This window comes from Adiantum capillus-veneris, chromosome 2 (genome assembly GCF_014529385.1).
Source record: "Adiantum capillus-veneris isolate H3 chromosome 2, ASM1452938v2, whole genome shotgun sequence".
Classification (NCBI taxonomy): Eukaryota; Viridiplantae; Streptophyta; class Polypodiopsida; order Polypodiales; family Pteridaceae; genus Adiantum; species Adiantum capillus-veneris.
In genome coordinates this window covers 32,038,253-32,057,549 of record NC_140932.1, presented here as the reverse complement: position 1 = coordinate 32,057,549, position 19,297 = coordinate 32,038,253, and the positions used below count along the sequence as shown (strand labels likewise).

The 19,297-nt window shown below is 43.9% G+C and overlaps 1 protein-coding gene across 1 annotated transcript in view; it reads left to right on the top strand.

Annotated features, from left to right (window-relative positions):
• LOC147462593 (dicarboxylate transporter 2.1, chloroplastic-like) overlaps positions 1-16,587 on the top strand; it is a 36,100-nt gene extending 19,513 nt beyond the window's left edge. The window contains exons 2-5 of the mRNA XM_086484421.1: positions 15,016-15,329; positions 15,480-15,928; positions 16,006-16,131; positions 16,219-16,587. Coding sequence (XP_086340547.1) covers positions 15,016-15,329; positions 15,480-15,928; positions 16,006-16,121 — 879 coding nt within the window. The 3' untranslated portion in view covers positions 16,122-16,131; positions 16,219-16,587. The remainder of the gene's footprint in view (positions 1-15,015; positions 15,330-15,479; positions 15,929-16,005; positions 16,132-16,218) is intronic.
• The last annotated feature ends 2,710 nt before the right edge of the window (positions 16,588-19,297 follow it).

The following is a 19,297-nucleotide window of genomic DNA, read 5'->3' as shown; positions in this document are numbered from 1 at the left end:
GATAGCATACCTTAGGTGCTACCCCCCCCGAGATGATGCTTGGGGATTTCAGGCTATGTGTGGTGTAGAGGCCACCCCACCTGGCACGTCATTTCCGACTATCAGAGCGTTCTGAAAATGACCTCATGAGAAGGCAACATATAATTGCTGTATGAATTCAAGGGCTCGATGGGTGTCTTGGTAGCCTGAAAACGTGTCAAACTTGACTGCTTGACCCCCATGCTCGAACTCCTTTGTCTTCTTGTTCTTTTTCTCGCTGTCTGAACTCTCAGCAGAGGATAGGATCTTCGAGCCAAGACACATTGGCCCCAAAGTTTGGCACTCCTTTCGGTATTTCTTTATTATTGCTCTTTGCAAAGTACAACTCCCGAGGGTGCAACTCTCTCCGAGACTTTGCGTCCAGATGCTCTCTGGAAGAGTGGCCCTTTGGGCACTTATAAACGTACAAGGGATGCCCAAAAGCAGAGCCCGAAAAGCATTAGATCCAGAAGCACGTATATCCAAAAGCATCTGCTCCAAAAGCCTTGCCTAAATCTGCTAGCAAACCAGCCAAGGCCTTTAATGAAAATTTGTACTACTTGCCACATCAGCATTGAGAGCGCAAATCACGTTCCGTGTAGTTGCCACGTTAGCAAAATCAGACCCAGATGTCAAGCTTTTGATATTTTTGGGTTAGGCCCCTTAGCTGGTGCTCATAAGTTCCTTAAGTTGGTAGGGGTTAGGATTTTTAATCCCTAACCCCCCTTAGGCTCCTTCGCCCATCTCCTGGGTTCAGTTCCTCTTGTCCATTTGGCCATTTCTTTCTCGTTGGGGACGCCACATCATCACTTTGTGACATTTCCCCCTCTTGAAAGAATTGTAATCGCCCTCGATTACACTTGTAGAACAGCCAAAGGACAGAAACTTTCTTCAGTAGGCATTGACTCTATGTACCCATTGTTAGAGTTGTACCACCGTTGCTCTGCCATTTTGTTACGCTAGTGATTGTCCCGGGTTGGCCACCCATTGCACATCATGTAGATTGCATGGGTGGACACTTTTAGCATGTGTCCAGCCGGTCATTTTCTGAGCTTGGCTGGGTGCACACATTTTTAGCTTTTTTTGGGCTTTTATGTTTTTCGCACCAGTTACACATTTTTGCCCTACCTCAACCTAAGATTCTATAAATAGAATGCTCAAGATGTTGTAGTCATTTCAGATTGTTTATTGAGAGCATCATTTGCAAAGCACTTGTGTTCTCTCTCTCTCTCTCTCTCTCTCTCTCCAACGTTTTCGGCGCTCGTGGCTCACTCTCTTTCCGCTGCTCACTCTCACATGGTATTAGTCGCCAAACCAGAAGTATCTGCAGCGATCTCTTCCCTAAGACCTAGCACTAGCAAAATTGCAACTTTTCATCGCGAGAACTTGCAGTTCAGCCTAGCGTTTTTGGACCAGCGTTTTTGCAAAATCCAGCGTTTTTTGAAGATCTACCTGGCTTTTTTGCATTTGGTTGGCCTTGATTTGCATCCCTCTACTGGCGCTTCCCTCCTGCAGCAGAATCGCACCAAACCGGCACCGAACATCTGCTAGCGTGGACAGACCTGCGTTTTGCAGACCTTGCTGCATTTTTCCGTGCTTTACTGGCATTTTTGGTGATTTGCGGCGTTTTTTTTTCACAAAACGTTGATCTTGTGCACCTAAGGGAGCGGCCAAGGAACACCCAGGAGTCTTCTACACTGCCTGGAACTTGCAGATCTACACCTTGGACAGGTATCTACACCCAATTGGCACCATTTTCGGTACTTATTACTTTCTGTTTTTTCTCTGTTTTCAGACCCTTGACTGCCGAAAAGTGCGAGAACCCTCTCCTCTGACACTCTGCGACGCTCCCGCAGCGATCGGTGGCATACAGGCACGCTGAAATCTCTATTACAGCAGCGTTTTCAGCACCCTTTGCAGCGTTTTTTGGGCGGACAGCACGGTGAATTTTTACCTCTTGTGCGGTTGAACCATCCCTTGCTCGTCAGGACACCCTCTGGTGGTTGTTCGTGTGGTTATCTTGGATTGCTATAGCCTTGGGAACGGTACCTTCATCGACGACTTGTAATGTTATCGATCTACCTTTGGTACTTCTCTTTGAGCATGCAACATGTCGATTCCGAAGCAGAAGGGATAACAACAACAGTCCCAGAAGGGGGGCATTACGTCTTCTGCGACTACGGCCACTTCCACTTCTGCGATTACGTCGGCATCTGCCAACGCTACATCCAACAATTATGCCCTCACCCAGTTTGCTGAGGAGAAGAAGTTGGATTTACACAACTATTCTGTGTAGAGGACACGAGTCCGCACAATTATTGCCTACCATCGACTCTGGGAATGGTTGAATGATTTCACCTATTCGGCTACTCAGCCTTCCCTTCCCACCGCCACTCAGGCCCATATTGACGAGCGGGTGGATCGGGACATATGAGTGTTCACCTTTCTTATGATGAACCTCCTGGACCGCATCACGAAGAAAGTTTTCAAAGAGGAGCATGCACATCCATTGTGGAGACGGATTCTTGACCAGTTTGAGGAGACCTCGTTTGCCAGACAGATTATGCTTGAACGGGAGTTGTACAACCTCCAGTTCAAGGATTTCAACTCACTTGATGGGTTGACCCGCCGCATGCGGGAACTCTGGGACGACCTTGTCTCTGCCGAAGGCGACATCACGCTTCCCCCACGCTTTGATCCCTATTTTCAAAGTTTGCTCACATCTGGACGTACCTCTTTTTCCACTTGGGACGAGATTGTCCCTTCCCTTAGACAGATTGAGGGACACTCTCCATTCCGAGCCGGAGGTGCTGTTGATGCAGAAGGAGCTTTGATAGCTCAAGGAGGCAACAAGAAAGATAAAGGTAAGAAGAAGAAGAACAAGAACAACGAATGTTACCATTGCCACAAAAAAGGGCACAGAGAATCAGAATGCAAAACGAAGAAGCAAGACAAGGCCAACAGGGAGAAACAGACAGCCTCGATTGCAGTTGTAGCCTCTCATGAGACGGTGGGGACCGCTCTTGTCGCGACGACGGACCACGCTCTTGCTACATCGTAGTAGGTACTTGGGTTGTTGACAGTGGAGCCACCACTCATATGACTTCCCAACAGTCATGGTTTAGCTCTCTCAGGGAGACTCGTGGGCACCGTCACTATGGATGACAACCATGAGATTCTAGTGTCTGGCACATGCCAGATTTCCCTCTTTCGTTCCACCTCAGACCCGAAGTTCAGTGTAGTGGAGGCGCTTTACGTTCCGGACATGGCCTTCAACCTCCTCTCTGTGTCGAGTTTGGACTCTCAGGGAGCTGACACACACTCTGGGAGTGGCACAGTCACCATTTTTGATTCTACGAAAGGTACTATCCTTGCACGCGGTGAGCGCGATGGTTCCCTATACCGCCTCACTGCTCTTCTGTCTAGGATCACAGAGTCTTCTTCTCTATGGTATGCACGATTTGGACATCTATGTTATCAGCAGCTTCAACAAGTTGCTAGGACCTTGTTGGGTTAAAGGCCCTAGATGACCTCTTATTGTACATTTTTATACAATGTGAACCTGGACACATTTTAAAGTCACTTATAATAAAAGTGGGATAGCCACAAAAACCATTATTGTGGGTTTCCCCAAAAACGAGCGTGCCTTCTCTCTCTCTCTGCTTCAATCCCTAGCGCTTCCTCTCTGCTGCACTCCGCCTCTTGCTTCTTGTCCCAATCCTGCACTACATCGCGACGCGCACCTACCGGTACCCTTTGCTTCGCACTTTCAATTGGTATCAGAGCTCTAGGGTTTCAAAACAGCTATGCGCAGTCTGTTGGACAGTGAGTTTAAATTGCTCTCCCGCAATCAATTTCACTTTCATCAAAATTACAGGTCAAAACAGCAATATAGAGGTGTACCAAAGTTGTCGGATCACATGTATTGATGTTTGTCGCGACAAATTGAGTGAAAAGCTGAGTACAGGTGCTTGAAATTGCACTTTTCAGCTGAAATTTCAGATTTGGACAGTTTCATGTAAAGAAATTGTGGTCTATCGTATGCAAAGTCTTGTGGTTGCTCCTATTTACTAAAATTTTCAGCCTATTGCATCTCTCTTGTATACACACTTGTGGTTGAATTAAAATGGCTTCTTCCTCTTCCGCATCTGACACTAAAAGTTTGATGGAAATCAAATGGTTTGATGGTCAAGGCTTCGACCTCTGGCAAGAACGCATGGAAGGTATCCTTTTCTTAAAGGATTGTGAAGATGCATTGGAAGAGAATAAGCCGCAAGGTTTGTCTGACGAAGAGTGGGCCAGGTTGAATAAGAAGGCTATGGCCTACATCAAAATGGCTATCAATGATGACATTTTGACGAACATCAAGCGTTTGGACTCTGCTTATGCAATATACCAAAAGCTAAAGTCCAATTATGAAAACACCACGCGTGTGAACCAAGTGCATTTGATACGAAAGTTGGTGAATATGTAGCTTGATGACTCGAAGTCAGCTCTGAGCATTTGAGTGCTTTTATAGGTGTGTTGAGTCAGTTTTACAGGACAGTGAGCTTCAACAATTTGATGATAAGTTGAAAGCTATTTTCTTGCTTATGACATTGCTAGATACTTGGAAACCTTGGTTGTTTCCTTGAGCAACTGTCCCACCCTCACGTATGACGGTGTGAGAGGGTCTATTCTTGATGAAGAGATTAGATGTAAGTCTAGTGGGGAAGGTGGCAGTTCTGCTTACAATGCAAGAGGTAGAAATCAAAGGCGTAATGCTGGCAACAGGACTCAAAATAGAAGAGCAAGACAAAGGATAAGGATGTCACTTGTTATCAATGTGGCAGAAAGGGTCACAAGAAACCCGATTACAGGTATTTCAAGAAAGAGCAGGAAAGAAAGAAGGAAAAGCAAGATAAGAAGAAGAAAGATGAGAAGAAAGGGGAAAAATCAGTAGGTGATTTCTCCAGGGATACTGAGAATGCAAATGTATCCTCTACTGTGGTCATTGAGGAGTTGTCAGACGTTGAGGAAATTTTGGTTGCGGCTTCATGCCCCTCAGATTTGGTGATAGCTAATGCAGAAGACATTCTTATCTTGAAGAAAGATGTCATTGATGCATTGCTTATTGCTAATGATGGTCTATCTCAGTCTTGGATGGTGGATTCTGGTGCTTCATTCCATGTGACTCCCATCTTTTGAGTGTTTTGCTACATATACTGCAAGCAATTATGGCAAGATGTACCTTGGTGATAATTTTGCTTGCAATATTGAGGGAATGGTTACTATGCGTTTGGCTCTTAACAATGGTCAAGAGCTTGTGTTGAATGATGTCAGGTCTGTACCAGGTATTAAGAAAAGTATGCTATTCGTTGGCCAATTGGATGCACATGGTTATACGACCATTTTTGCTGGGGGTTCATGGAAGTTGCTTAAGGGCTCTATGCTTGTTGCAAAAGGGTCTAGAAGAGATACTTTGTACTATCTTCGATGCAAAGCTTCGCCTGGCAAGTTTCTTTCTGTTGCTAAGGTTGCTTCACACACTGAATTATGGCATAAGAGACTTGGCCATATGAGCGAAAAGGGTGGTATTGATGTGCTTTCCTCTTTGAAGAGGGTTGATGTAAAAGGCAAAAACTTGGATTTTTGTAATGATTGTCTTTATGGAAAGCAAAAGAAATCTGGTTATTGCTCTGGTGTCTCTCGCAAAGCTAATCCTCTTGATCTTATTCACTCCGATGTATGCACTTTGTCTGTTAAGTCTTTTGGTGGTGCATTTTATTTTGCTACAGTCATTGATGATTGTACTAGGAAAGAATGGGTGCATTTGTTGAAAAGTAAAAGTGAGACTTTTAATGCTTTTAAGAAGTTTCATGCTTTTGTCTCTACGCAAAAGAGTACTAAGATTAAATGTCTCAGATCTGATAATGGAGGAGAGTATGTATCTGTTGAATTTCAGCGTTTTTGTGATGAAAATGGGATTAAAAGGGAGTTGACAACCTCTTATAATCCGTCTTCTAATGGTGTGGCTGAGAGGTATAATCGTACTTTATATGAGAGAGTGCGTTGCATGCTATCCATCGCTAATCTTTCCCAAGAGTTTTGGGGGGAGGCATTGAAAACTGCAGTTCATATTTGCAATCGCTCTCCTAATAGTACACTGAAAAATGACATTCCAGAGGAGGTTTGGTCTGGCAAACCTGCCTCTTATGATCATTTGAGTGTATTTGGCTACAAAGCTTTTGTTCATGTACGTAATGACTTGAGAACAAAGCTTGATATGAAGTCCATTAAAGGAGTCTTTCTAGGTTATGGGGAAGAAGGTGAAATGGGCTATAGGGTGTGGTTACCATAGTTTAGAAAGGTAATACGCAGCCGAGATGTAGTGTTCAATGAGGCAAAATTGCTTAAGAATGCTACAAAATCTGATGCTGACAAGAAAATAGTCAGATTTCAGCCTTCCGTGCCACCCATTGATGTTGAAAAAGAGCCTCATGATGCATTACCGCAAGCTGAAAATTGATAATCAGCCGGTTAACCTTGAGCCAAAAGAGGTAGTACATGATATTGATGCTCCTAATGAGGATGGACAGCCACCTGGTTTGGCTAAAAATGATTTTCAGTAGCATGAGTTGCCTTATGATGTAGAACCGTTGCTTGAGAATGTAGATCATTGGGTACGCATGTCAACTCGTTTAAGACGGCAACCGCAGAGATTTAACCTCTCTTTGGATTATGTAATGTTGATAGATGAGGGTGAACCTCTTACATATAAAGAGGCCAAATCATGTGAGTCAAGCAGTAAGTGGGAGCGTGCAATGCAAGAGGAAATGAAATCCTTGTATGCAAATGATACTTGGGATCTTGTGCCACTTGGGATCTTGTGCCATTGCCTAAAGGGAGAAAGGCTCTTCCTAACAAATGGGTGTACAAGATTAAGATTGTGGATGAAAAACCCAAGTACAAGGCAAGATTGGTTGCAAAAGGATATGCACAGAAAGAAGGAATTGATTTTCAAGAATCTTTTCCCCTGTTGTAAAGCTTACGACTTTACATGTCCTTTTTGCTCTTGTTGTGGTGCTTGATTTGGAATTGAATCAAATGGATGTAAAGACAACGTTTTTGCATGGTGACATTGAAGAGGACATATACATGAAACAACCTGAGGGTTTTGTAGTTCCTACACGTGAGGAACTAGTATGCAAACTCAAAAGGGCTCTGTATGGTTTGAGACAATCATCACGGCAGTGGTATAAGAAGTTTGACACTTTTATGCTGTCTCTAGGCTTTAAACGCAGCTATGCAGATCATTGTTTGTATACGAAAAGGGATGAAGATGGTAGTCTCATCATACTTGTTCTCTATGTTGATGACATGCTGCTTGCCGGGAAACATAAGACTAATCTTGATCTTGTGAAACGTAAGCTAAATTCAGCAGTTGCTATGAAAGATTTGGGTGATGCAGAGCATATTTTGGACATGCGTATTAAAAGAGATAGAAAGCTGAAATTGCTGTTTTTATCTCAAGAAAGGTACATTGCAAAAAAGTACTTGACAAATTTAATATGGCTGATGCTAAGCCTCTTGGAGTACCTTTACCTCCATATACTAAGCTTAGCAAAGCAGATTGCCCAAAGGATGAGGTGGCATTGGAAGCAATGAAGGGAATCCCTTATGCGTCAGCTTGTGGTTCTCTTATGTATGCTATGGTTGCCACTCGTCCCGACATTGCTTATGCAGTGGAGTTGTTAGTCGATACATGTCGAATCTTGGCAAAGCGCATTGGGAAGCTGTCAAATGCATTCTGAGATATTTGAAAGGTACACAATCAAAGTGTATTTGTTATGGCAAAAGTTACTTTAAGTTGCAGGGATATTGTGATGCAGACATGGCAGGTGACATGGATACCAAGAAATCTACCAGTGGATATGTATTTGCTATTGCTGGTGGTGCAATCTCTTGGTGTTCTAGGTTGCAGAAAATTGTGGCATTGAGTACTATTGAGGCTGAATACATTTCAGCCACAGAGGCTTCAAAGGAGGCCATTTGGTTGGGCAGACTTGCAAAAGAACTTGGCATGCCTGCTCATACACTCGCGTTGGGTTGTGATGCCAGAGTGCTGTCTACTTAGCCAAAAATGCCATGTTTCATGCGTGTACCAAACACATAAATGTGCGGTACACTTCATACGTCAGGTATTGGAGGATGGTCTAGTTACCTTGACTACCAAGAGTCTTGCTAAGGCTCAACATGAGCATTGCATACAGCTGGTGGGAGTTGGTTAACTTAAAGGCGTCATTTATGCCTTTAAGTGGGAGGTTGTTGGGTTAAAGGCCTTAAATGACCTCTTATTGTACATTTTTATACTTTGTCCAGGTTCAATGTGTCCAGGTTCACGTTGAACCTGGACACATTTTTTAAAGTTACTTATAATAAAAGTGGGATGGCCACAAAAACCATTATTGTGGATTTCCTCAGAAACGAGCGTGCCTTCTCTCTCTCTGCTTTGATCCCTAGCGCTTCCTCTCTGCTGCACTCCGCCTCCTGCTTCTTGCCCCAATCCTACACTACATCGCGACGCGCACCTACCGGTACCCTCTGCTTCGCGCTTTTAGACCTCTATGGTGGAGGGTTTACCGGCGATACGCTCCTCATCAAGCGTATGCGAGACTTGCCAGACGGGCAAGCAACACAGGGTTGCCTTTTCGAAGCAGGCATCCAACAAAGCTTCGTACCACTTGCACTGGTTCATATTGATCTATGTGGCCCGATGAGCACTCATTCATTTTCCGGCTCACAGTTTTTGCTTGTGCTTGTGGATGATTTGAGCAGGTACACTAGGGCTTGGTTCCTAAAGCTCAAGTCGGAGGCTTTCAATTTCGTTCGAAATAGGAAGACGATGGTTGAAAAGGAGAAGGACTTGCACGTCAAATGTATTTGCTCATACAGAGGGGGTGAGTTCACCTCGAAGGACTTTGCACAGTGGTGCAAGTCAGCTGGCATCCAGCGCCAGCTGACTACTCCTTACACTCTTTCCCAGAACTGAGTTGTTGAGCGGAAAAATCGGACTATCATGGAGATGGCTCGTGCGATGCTTGCTCATGCTTCTTTGCCCCTAGTTTACTGGGTAGAGGCGTGCAACACTGCGGTTTACATCCAGAACCATTCTCCTACCCATGCTTTACAAGACATGACTCCTTATCAGGCTTACTAAGGGCGCAAGCCCTCGGTCTCAGACTTTCGAGTTTTTGGGTGTTCGGCCTTTGTCCATGTGCCAAAGGAGAAGCAACAGAAGTTAGACTTCAAGGCGAAGAAGCTCATCTTCTTGGGCTATTCACGAGAGTCTGACGGATACCGGCTTTACGATCCTGACGCCAAGACCACCACAGTTAGCCGTGATGTGACTTTCATGGAGCTCTTCAGCACACTTGCAAAGGGGGCAACATCCAAACCTATACCTTCCCTACCTCTTCCTCGTCCACCTCCTACACCTGATCCTATCCCTGTTCATGTTCCTGTTCCTGTTCCCTCTACACCTCAGCCAATTACTTCACCAGATTTTGCCATGTTAGATTCCGATTCTGATGTGGATGACGGTTCTCCTTGGGTGGAGGTGGTCTCACCTCGCAAGGAGAAGTTAGTTCCTGGTTCGCTTTACTCTACGGTTTCTTCCTCTGGAGTCACGAAGTTACCAAACTCGCAAGACCCTGGACAGCCTCGACGTTCTACACTCCTCAAGGACAGTCAAGCTTATGATGGTGCAGAGTTCGCGAACTTTGCACTCATATCTTAGATTCAGGCTTCACCGATTGAGCCTTTCTCGGTGGAGGAAACACCCTAGCATGATTGTTGGAATCGTGCCAAGCAGAGAATCGAGCGGAATAAAACCTGGACTTTGGTTCTCAGGCCCAACAAGCGGAAGGTGGTTTCTACGAAATGGATTTTCAAGACAAAGTACAAGGCCAATGGTTCCCTCGACAAACACAAGGCGAGACTTGTTGCTCGGGGTTTCACACAACGTCCAGGCTTGGACTTTGACGAGACCTTTGCTCCCACCGCTCGCATGACTACCATATGCATAGTGTTTGCTCTCGCAGCCAACTTTGGTTGATCTATCTTCCAGATGGATGTCAAAAGTGCGTTTTGGAATGGAGATTTGGGTAAAGAAGTTTATGTGGAGCAACCTCTTGGGTTTCGTATACTAGGCAAGGAGGATTGGGTCTATCAGTTGTGTAAAGCGTTGTATGGACTGAAGCAGGCTGGACAACAGTGGTACCTTACACTTGACCAGTTTCTCGTGAGGCTGGTGTTAAGGCGTACCTCATCATATTCCAACTGTTATGTTGTCTTTGATGGCTCTTTGGTTGCGATCGTGATTTTCTATGTGGACGATCTTATTTTCACAGGCTCTTGGAGCAGTAGGATCAAGTTGATCATGAAAGCTATGGAGACTCGTTTCGAGATGACTGATCTTGGGCTTCTTCAATGTACCTTACACTTGACCAATTTCTCGTGAAGCTGGGGTTAAGGCGTACCTCATCAGATTCCAATTGTTATGTTCTCTTAAGGGTCTTTGGTTGCGATCGTGATTTTCTACGTGGATGAGCTCATTTTCACAGGCTTTTGGACCAGTAGGCATAGAAACAGGGGACCCGAGGATGTGGCACATTCAGTCAAGCAAACCATGTCCATGACCATCCCCACAAGACAATATATCCACATAGCATGCAATTCACAAAATTATACACTCAGTTCACACTCAACACTGTGTTTCAATCATTCAATCTAGCGATCTCATCCCGTCCAGAACACTTGATGCACCTAGATCACTATGTAACCATCTCATCCTTCCGAAACTCTTGATGCACTCACAACAATATCCAGTCATCCCATCTAGATAGAAATCTTAATGCACTAGAATCTCATTCAGTTCTCCTTTGTTAGATTTACACTACTCTGTTGCTTCACACAGGTCTAGGACACTTCCTTGTACGGCTAGTGTCTGCGAGCTGGCCACCCATAGCATAGGTTGTGTCTTGTCCGGCTGCTGGAGTTTGGGGTCGGCCGCCCACTTGACTTGGGCGTCCACCTTGGGCACTCATATATATGGGGCCAAGGGGGTACACATTTCATCGTCATCTGATCATTATACGGGTCTTCTACTCTGGTAGTCATGGGGGGCTGATCGCCCCCTCTTCCCTACTCTAGGGTTTTGGTGTTGTGTTCTCTCTCTCTCTCTCTCTCTCTCTCTCTCTCTCTCTCTCTCTCTCACGCTTCCGCACACGCGCACTCTGTCACAACTCGGTGACATGGCTGTCGAGTACACACACACACACCCTCTGGCAAGGATTGCAGAAATGATGACACGGTTGAGCATGCTGACGTGGCTGGCTGTCGGTTGGGCTGACACATGGCAGGCTGTATGGACGCCCGTGTTTTGCGGCGGAAATTGCGGTAGCAGGAAAATAGCAGGCGGCAGTTTTTGCTTTGCTTTTGGCCACGCAAGTTGCAAGAGAGAGAGAAAGCTTTTGCTTTATTTTAATTCCCCTAATGGCTTGTGAGGAAAACATTGGAAGTGCTTTATGTTAAAAGCTTTTGATTTTCAGCTTTTGGGCTCTGCTTTTAGCATCCCTTGTAAACCTATTTTTTGGTACTTTGGGCTCTCACTTCTCAGAGCATCTGGATGCAGAGTCTGAGAGTGAGTCCAAGGCTACTCACTTGTACTTTGAGTTGCAGATTAATACAAAAAGAAATACCGAAAGGGTCTTTGGGGCCAATATCTTTGGGCACGGAACTCCGCCGGGCCAGCGTCGAATCAATCGTGAACTGTGAACTGTTTTGAAGTGATTACTTGTGGTGTCGTGGTAGATTCTCGACTTGGCCCGCCTCGGCCTACTCCGGCGGAGCTTGAAGAGATGGAGCGTCGACGACTAATCGACGACGCAGGAAAGATGATGCTAAATTTTGCGAAGGACCCGAAATTTGCAAAATTTATGACTCAAACCTCCTTTGACCAGGTGTATGCACAGTGGCAGCAGACCACTGAACCACCCCCCAAACCAGTACTCAAGAAACCTCCTACCCTAAGGATGTTTACTGAGCAGGAATTAGAAGAGGTGGTTGATGCACGGATTTCTCAGCTTTTTGACGTGCAGAACAAAGGAGAAACGCACGACAAAAAGCAGAAGAAAGGAACTGACTTCCTGGGTTATTTGGGTTGTCAGTCTACTTTTGCCTCGGCTAAAAAGCAGAAGAAGCGTGTGCAGTTTGAAGATTACCTAGTTCTTCTTCTTCTTTTTCTTCTTCGAGTTCTTCTAGCTCTTCTGATTCGAGCGAAGAAGACAGAAAAGGCAAAAAGCGAAGTAAAAAGCATAACAACAAGAAAAAGGCAAAGAAGTCTAAATCTTGCCCAGTTTCAGACAGTTCTTCAGAGGTGAGTACGGTTTGCTCTTGTAGCAAAGAACGTGGTTTTGTAGTTGGGGGCAATGTGGGTGGTGTAATGTATGAAGCGTGACCCACCGGATTCCTCCCAAGTTGTAATACATTGGTGTTGTAGAAAAGCATTGGAGCCCTCCATGGAAGCTTGAGAGCAACCCCTTGCGATAGAAGTGGTGGCCTCGTGCTCCCATTGTCTAGAACAAGGGTTCTCATAGCCATAGCAAGCTTTTGGTGAAGATTCATGGCGAGAAGTTGCAGCAGGCACTCTCTCCGTAGAGTGTGGTGGTTGTAAATTCTCTGTTTTTAGCCCTTAATAATCTCTTTTAGGGTGAATTTCAGCAAAGTACTCTCAGAATCTAGTTCTTCTCTACCCACACTACGTGTACACTAAGTTTGGTGCGATTCCATCGCGAAAAAGGTCTCTATTTCGGCATTGGAACCTGCTCAGGTAACATTTTCAGGTTATGTGCAGAAAATTGTAGCAAGCATGTGTGCGTGCATTTTGCGTGTTTCTTCCTTGTTTTATTGCAAGAATGATTATGCATAAAGGGACACAGTTAGCGGAAGGTAGACTCTCATTTTTTAGAGCTTTTGTTGAGTTTTGTGGAAGATACTCTCGTTTTCGAGAGCTTCCCAAAATCTCATAGCAGAGGGAAAATCCTCTCAGTATTCAGAGAGTAGCTTTCGCGTTCTCTCAGTCAGAAGCAGAAAAGAAAGAATAGAGGACGGGTTATTGTCCCATTCCTGTGCTTGTAAAGATTCTCCCTTAGTAATAAAGATAATCTCTTTATGGGGGGAATCAGCCCATCTTCTCGTCTCCAATGAAGTGTCAAGCTTTCTCTCTCCCTCTCTGATTCTCTTGAGTATTTGAAGTACAATTAAAAGTCAGTTTATGCTTCCGTATTTTTGTGACAGTCATGTTAATAAGAGTGGGTGTACAAGGAGCTTCCTTACCTTTCCCTTTCTTGGCGACCTCAATCCATTTTTCGGCCTCCTCTACTTTCTTTTGTGTTGCGGAGATGATCGCGGCCCATACTTCTTCTCCTCATCTTTCTTGATAACCCGTATTTCTTCTCTCATGGTATTCAATTCTCCCATCATGGATGGATGAATTTCGCCTTCTTCGAGCCGCCCACTTTTTGCTGCAAGAAGTTCACCTTGGAGAGTTCGGATTGTAACTTCTTGTGAAGCCGCTTGCTCTTCGACGCGAGAAATCCTTTCGACAGCAAAAAAGAGGTGATGAAACCCTAAAAATAGTGAGAGAGATTCCAAATCCATGGGGGGGAGAGAGAGAGAAGAAGAAGAAGAGTATTTTATCGTCGTAGGAAACTATCCCAAAGACGTTAGAGAGAGAGAGAGAGAAGAAGAAGAAGAAGAGAGTTTTAATGTCGTAGGAAACTATCCCAAGATACCTTAAAGATCTAGCCGACAAGGAGTTGAACTCAAGACCTGTTATTCAAGAGGGAAATGGCATAACCAATCTACCACACTTGAGAGAGAGAGAGAGAGAGAGAGAGAGAGAGAGAGAGAGAGAGTCAACACGTTCCCAGATGTAATGGCCCCAAAGACAAGCGTCCCTTTCGGTGTTTCTTTATTATTGCTTCGCAAAGGTACAACGCCCTGAGGGTCCAACTGTCTCCGAGACTCCGTGTCCAAATACTCTCTCAAGAGCGGCCCTCTAGGCACTTATAAACGTACAAGGGATGCCCAAAAGCACTTGATCCAAAAGCTCTTCCGCCCAAAAGCATCTGCTACCAAAAGCATGCGCCAAAAATCTTTACAGCAGTGCCACGTGGCATGTCAACGCAAATCACGGAAATCTGGAGTCAGCCTTCATGCTTTTGAGTTTTTGGGTCTTGGCCCTCGGCCACTTTTTGGGTTCAGTTCTTCTTGTCCTCTCAGCTAATTCTTTCCAGTTGGGCATGCCATGTCACCAACTTGTGACATTTGTTGTTGTTATATGTATAATGTAACATTTGAGAGGTAACCTAACCCCTTTTGTTTAGGCTCCTGAGCCACACTTTCAGGGTTCAGTTCTTCGGCCAGTTCTTTCCAGTTGGGCACGCCACGTCACCACCTTGTGAGATTGTTGTTGTTTTATGTAATCTATTCTACATTTTAGTCTTTAAAAAAGAAGACATACAAAACTTACGTATCTAATAATTCAAACCATTCAATACTACGTATAGTACGTACCGAACACTACGTACCTTACCACCTTGCCTCACACACAGGCGGGCACAGCCATAAAACAACCCCCACTTCCTAATTTACTCCTGAGAAATACCAGGGACACCATCAGACAGGAGGTGAAACTCTCAACACCCTAACCATCTGGGAGATAGATCGCGGCTAACTTTTGTGACTGCAAAAAGTAAATGAGACCAGAAATGCATGGGTTAATTCGTTCACAGCAGCCAGGCAGACAGGGAACTTAATTCAACTGGTTTGTGGCAGAATGCCTGTGGCTCTTGCTGACTGTTCAATTGGATATTTTCATGTTTAAAGTTAATGCTTGAAAAGTATAAAGAAGTCTTGTTATAAACTTGATGTTTGTTTTTGTGACAACTGCAGGCAGCAGGCAATTCGAGTGCTCTGTTCTTAACTGCAGCAGCTCAGAATTTGTTATGCCTGAAACTAGCAGAGAGTTTGGGAGTGATCGTGTCAAACCCATGGATTACATGGTTTAAAGCAGCTAGTGTACCAGCAATTGCAGGACTTCTCGCAACACCTCTGATCTTGTACAAACTTTCTCCGCCAGAGATCAAGGATACTCCAGATGCCCCTGCAATTGCAGAAAAGAAGTTGCAAGCAATGGGTCCGGTGACGAAGAATGAGTGGGTGATGATGGCGACAATGTTGCTTGCAGTTGCCCTCTGGGTTTGTGGGTACGTTTTGAATTCTCCTATGATTAAGGTTAAAGAAGCAAGATAGCTCTTGAAGGCTGTGATGCTTGAGCTCATTAACTTCAGTTCTCTGATCATGACTATGGTTGATTTCCTTCTGCAATGTGGTTGATTTCCTTTTGCTCATTGCAGAGACAAAATAGGTATTCCGAGCGTTGTTGCTGCCATGCTAGGCCTGTCTGTGCTACTGGTACTGGGTGTTCTAGATTGGGATGATTGCTTGAGTGAAAAGTCAGCATGGGACACTCTGGCCTGGTTTGCAGTTCTGGTAGGGATGGCGGGACAGCTTACGAGTCTTGGTATCGTGCAGTGGATGTCAGACTCGGTTGCGAAGGCTTTGTTTTCTCTCTCCCTAAGCTGGCCAGCAGCTCTAGGAATCCTTCAAGCATCATACTTTCTAATTCATTATCTTTTTGCAAGTCAGACAGGCCATGTTGGGGCTTTATATTCTGCATTTTTAGCCATGCATATTGCAGCTGGCGTGCCAGGGGTATTGGCAGCTCTAGCCTTGGCCTACAACACGAACTTGTTTGGTGCACTTACCCACTACAGCAGTGGCCAGGCTGCTGTTTACTATGGAGGTATATGAATTTCTTTCTATCCAATGGAGCTATTTTGAGATTAAAATTCTGTTCACTAATTATGTTTTTGACTGCAGCTGGATACGTCGAGCTGCCCGAGATTTTTAAGACAGGCTTCTTGTGTGCAATATGCAACTGCGTTTTGTGGGTCGCAGTTGGGCTTGTCTGGTGGAAGGTTATAGGCTTATACTGATGAAAACAGGGTAAGCTGCAATTTTACCATACAGCAATTTTCTACATTAGCTGCAATTTTTTATTAGCTTTCCCCTTATTGATTGACTTTCATGCAGGGTTTTACGAGTTGAAGGAGCCGAGGAAACCGCCATCCTGGTTCATTTTTGTTTGGCAGCTTGATTCTTTGATTAGGTGCCCTTATCAGGGTGAGTGATTTTTGTTCAGGGTCACACAATTGTTGATAATAATTATAAGCAAAGGCCTCTAGATCTAACAGCTAAAAGAGTGATAAATATTTGAAGTCACTGGGATAAAATAATGAAGATAGTTTGAGGTCAGGAGAGACTGTAAGTTGAGGTAATACATAGTCTCCAATGGACATTGTGGTGGGTACAAGAGTTTATAAGAGTCACAGAGAAGCTGTTAAAGGCCAATGGGGTTGATCTTTTGCAGTACGAAATTTCGTGGCGATGGTGATTGTTTGCTGTTTGGCTAGAGCTCTACTTGATTTTCAGGTGTTAATTTTACATGATTCTGTGCAATGAAGAGATTGCGCATTGTCATTACACAATCTATGGTTTGAGATAAAAGGACGTTGTTGTGGGGTCCCACTGCAATATTCTTTTTTTTGGGCCCCTAAGTAGTTAACTGGCTTTTGGGGAGAAAATGCACAGGATTATTGAATTTGAGAAGTTTTCTTAGCTTTGAGATGGTCGTCAAATTTTCTCTTGTTTTTACTGGGGGAGGGATTTGGGCTCTTGTGAATAGATTTTTTCAAGCCTTCAAATAATGTGAATTCACCTGCCCAGATTGTTGCATTTGGCTCTTATGAGTAAGGATCTGCACAGTGCATGCATAGGAACACGCCCAAACGACTTGAGGAACGACCTGTAGATGGACTGATGTATAAAAAGAGAGTTCTGAGTAGCTTGTGTCAACTCTCTCTCTCTCTCTCTCTCTCTCTCTCTCTCTCTGACGACAGGTCTTCAACCTATGAGGGAAAATCTGTCAATTTACAAAATTCTGCATTATGGAGAAACAACCAGAGGTTAAAAACTACATCTCAATGTCTCCACGAAGTATATAGCCGTAAAGAAAAGAAATGAACAACTATAGGGACCAAAAATGCATGGAGATAACCCACAGTAGGAAGCTGAAGATGTCGATGACCTGGTCATGGAGGATATCCTAATCGTGCTTTCAACTACTTTTGCACTTTACTTTATAGGAAGCTGGTTGTATGAGCATCTGAGGCATTTGGACCTCAAAAACGATGCTATCGATTTTAGGAAACCAAGTGGAAAAGAAAAATTGCAACGAAAATTGGCGTTTTGTCAAATATGTTAGCAAGGAAAAAAAACCCGAATGTGGTATAATGTGACATTGAACATCTCTAAGGTCATAGAATGAGAAATGCAACAAAGATTTCAAGCATAGCTGCTCATTGCTTCAAGGGAAAATGATGTGAAGAATGAAACATTGTAGAAAAGCCAATGTGGATATTGTAATGCTACTTTTCAAGTAGCATGAGCTCATCTAGTAGTCTTGAATATGGCCAATGAAATTATTCGATCTCCAATGAAATTTGTAGGATGAATATGAACTGTCCTTTGGCTTTTGCTTGTATCCTTATGCAGTGAAAAGTAGCTTGTATTCATCTCATCACTTATGAATGTGGCTATCGATAAGGGTAGATAACTCTCGTGGGAAAGCTCCCCAAACCTTGTCGTTGATTGATAAGCTCGCGGCCTGGCACTACCATTGCCACCACAAAAGTTGACAACAGCAGCGCCTGCGCATGTCGCGCAAGGCTAAGTGGAGGGGACGAGCTAGTTCCATCACCACTTGAAGGAAGCTCTCACCCTTAATGAAATACTAAGTGACTTGTGGTGTTTCACTTTATGTATTACATACCTTTTGGTATCTTTTGCGCATTTGGGTTAGTCCCCCTCTTCCACATAGCCGCATGGTGACTTCCCCTTTAGTCCTCAAAATCCGCCCAAAAACCCCTCCCAACCACTTTGATTTTGGATAAGTTGCAACTGATGGCAATATATTGCTCAAGGCTTTGATCGTAGACCTCCAAGTCCACCAAAAACTCCTCCCAATCACTTTAATTTTGAATAAATTTCAACCGATTTCAATAGATTGCTCAAGGCTCCGATCGCAGATGACACGTAAAGACCGGCACAAAACCTGTACATCGGGCTTTGAGTTTAAGCCTTTATTCTACACTTTGAATTTTTTGGTGACCCACACCATAAATTTCTTACGATAGATCCATTTGATGAGTTGTAAAGATAGGGGCAAAGAGTGTATTGAATGCCACATAAGATACTTTCAACTCCAAAAATTTCAACCATGTAGCACTCAAATTATGCATTTCAATCTGAAAAACCAAATATAGCATACATTTCCAAATTCCCTTGATTGCCCTTGCATTTCTTTATTGTCCAAACACATTGACTTGCCCCGGCTTGAATCCACAACCGCATTTCCCACCTCTTTTAGCATTGACTGCCTTTGGTTGCACAAACGTTTGTAGTGTAGCTTTCAAGAATTAACACATACAAGGTCAATACTCAGAGAGTCGATCCGAATGGGGCACAGAGACACACTGGAGAGCCAATCACTTTGGAGTGAACCTATACAAGAAAATGCTTAAAAGCAATTATGAATCAACAATCAATCCACATGCATACAGCCAATCCTCAAACCAACTAATCACTAGATGTATTTTCAATCATTTAAGTCAGGAATGCTTCAAAATTCAAGGTGATGATAGGCTAGGGCTGTCAGAACAAAATAGGGACCATTAAAACCTAATTTTGGAGGTACCACTTACAATCTTTTACATTTTCTTTAAGGCTTAGGATCTGCCTTGTATTAAAAAAATAGCATTTAAACTTGAGTACATCACCAATTCATTAGACTAAGGCCTGCACAACATAGACATGATTACAAGATAAGTTGATTACAAAAAAGCTCTACTCGCTTCACTACAAAAGATTCGCATACATAAAGTTATTTGAGTTCTGCTAATAATTGGCTTTCATACTTGGGGATTCTCAAAACTGACCTCTAAGCTCAGTTCCCATGGCAATGTGCAATAATGTCAAATTAAATGAAACAATTCCAATTACATCATAACGTGGTGAGTTTCACCTATATTTACAATCCATGTATTCAAAATAA